This window comes from Sinocyclocheilus rhinocerous, unplaced genomic scaffold (genome assembly GCF_001515625.1).
Source record: "Sinocyclocheilus rhinocerous isolate Xijiao unplaced genomic scaffold, SAMN03320098_v1.1 scaffold303, whole genome shotgun sequence".
Taxonomy (NCBI): domain Eukaryota; kingdom Metazoa; phylum Chordata; class Actinopteri; order Cypriniformes; family Cyprinidae; genus Sinocyclocheilus; species Sinocyclocheilus rhinocerous.
This window is the reverse complement of record NW_015656152.1, coordinates 855,728-857,487: the sequence shown is the minus strand read 5'-3', so window position 1 is coordinate 857,487 and position 1,760 is coordinate 855,728. Positions and strand designations below refer to the sequence as shown.

At 36.0% G+C, this 1,760-nt stretch overlaps 1 protein-coding gene across 2 annotated transcripts in view; it reads left to right on the top strand.

The window, feature by feature from the left end:
* LOC107719434 (protein eva-1 homolog A-like) overlaps nt 1–1,760 on the top strand; it is a 53,600-nt gene that overhangs the window by 49,449 nt on the left and 2,391 nt on the right. For both annotated transcript variants that reach the window (XM_016526844.1, XM_016526843.1), the window contains one exon: nt 1,502–1,651. In XM_016526844.1, coding sequence (XP_016382330.1) covers nt 1,502–1,651 — 150 coding nt within the window. The remainder of the gene's footprint in view (nt 1–1,501; nt 1,652–1,760) is intronic.

Here is a 1,760-nt window from a genome sequence, read left to right as displayed (position 1 = left end):
GGAATTAAACGCCCCTTTGTGCTGATTGGTCAGCTGAAGATCAAACCGTGCCATCATCAGTTCTTCTGCAGTATCATGCAGCAGAATAATAGTCCTCCACTGCTGCAGTTGTATGGATTCTTAACGCATTTATTGCAACTACATTTAATCTTTTCAAACAGGCTAAACAGGCTAATGAATAGCTGGACACAACTCATACTGGGGCAGAGTCTAGACAGGGCTTTCTATATAAATTCTTCTATTCTTTGCATCAGCTGGGCATGGCAGGGTATGATATGACAGCTGCTCACCCAGTAAGTCTGTTTGTTTGTTTGTTTAATTAAGAAATTAATTAATTAGTTTGTTTCAAAATAAATATTTTAAACACTAAGACAAAAAGGAAAGAATAATAAATTGGCTTGGGTATATATAGGCCTATGTTCACACAAGAACTGTCATTCTGACTGACAACCGGAGAACAACAGATATTAAATAGCCTACTGTTAGAGTTATATAATGTAGTCTTGTGTTTTATTAAAATTGATTATAATTGATATCTCAAACGGATATGCACTTGTGCGTAGTGTGAGCTGTGAGAACAACATTAAGGTGAGTAGTGACTCCAGTTCACACAGTTCCAATAAATTGCGATGGGTTAGCCTAAATAAACTCAATAAGCAGACAGATTACAGTCAAGCGCAGACCAGTATTGAAGTGCACAGGAAATAAGCAGCAGTCATATTTAAAGCAGTTTAAATATGCAGTTTAAATTAATATTTAGTACTGATTGATGTTCACTTGGATTTTTTTCCCCATCGAGGGGAAATAACTTAATACTAACTTAATATTTATAGTCGTATGGTAAAATGTATATTTTTAATTGTGTAACGTTACGTTCAAAATAACTACAAAATGGCATGCCTTTGAAAAATAAAGAGAACAACAGAATGCGCTGCTTTATTTACAAAATATCTTCATGGAACATGATCTTTACTTAATATCCTAATGATTTTTGGCATAAAAGAAAAATCTATAATTTTGACCCATACAATGTATTTTTGGCTATTGCTACAAATATACCCCAGCGACTTAAGACTGCTTTTGTGCTCCAGGGTCACATGTAATGGATGCATATACATTGAGATATGGTACAGTGTCAATGAGAAGCAATGACATTTGATGTCTTTGATATTTCAAAATATATAGGAATATAGTGCATGAATTGCATGCATTTTTTATCCTTTTTGGAGCTAGACAGCACCGTCCCCATTCACAATTACTGTATGTTGTATACTTTTATGTTTTAAAGTAGAAATTTTCATATTGGTCATGCCACAACGTGAGGGTGAGAAGATGATGACGATGATTTTCCTTTTTGAGTGAACTTTTCCTTTGACACATACAGGAACTGTTGATGAATTATTGATGTAAATCCAACTTATTCTTTTGTTTATTGCCAGACATGGAAGCTTGGGGCAAAATATAGTTTTGTATATAATATAATTAATGCATTTGATCGCAGGGAGGTCGACGCGAGGACGGAGTTCTGATCCATATTCAGAAGAGACGGATCAGTCTGGAGAAAGCCATCCAAACCCAACCATCTCCACCAGAATCAGACCAGCCATGGCCCTCATCAGCAGCATGCTGGCGGCCTACACCTACATCACAGGTAACACCACAAACATCTGCTGTGGATCACTGAGCAACCCACAGCTATTCAGAATTGACTTCCAATTTGTGGACTGCTGTTCAAAAGTTCAAAATAATATATACTATTT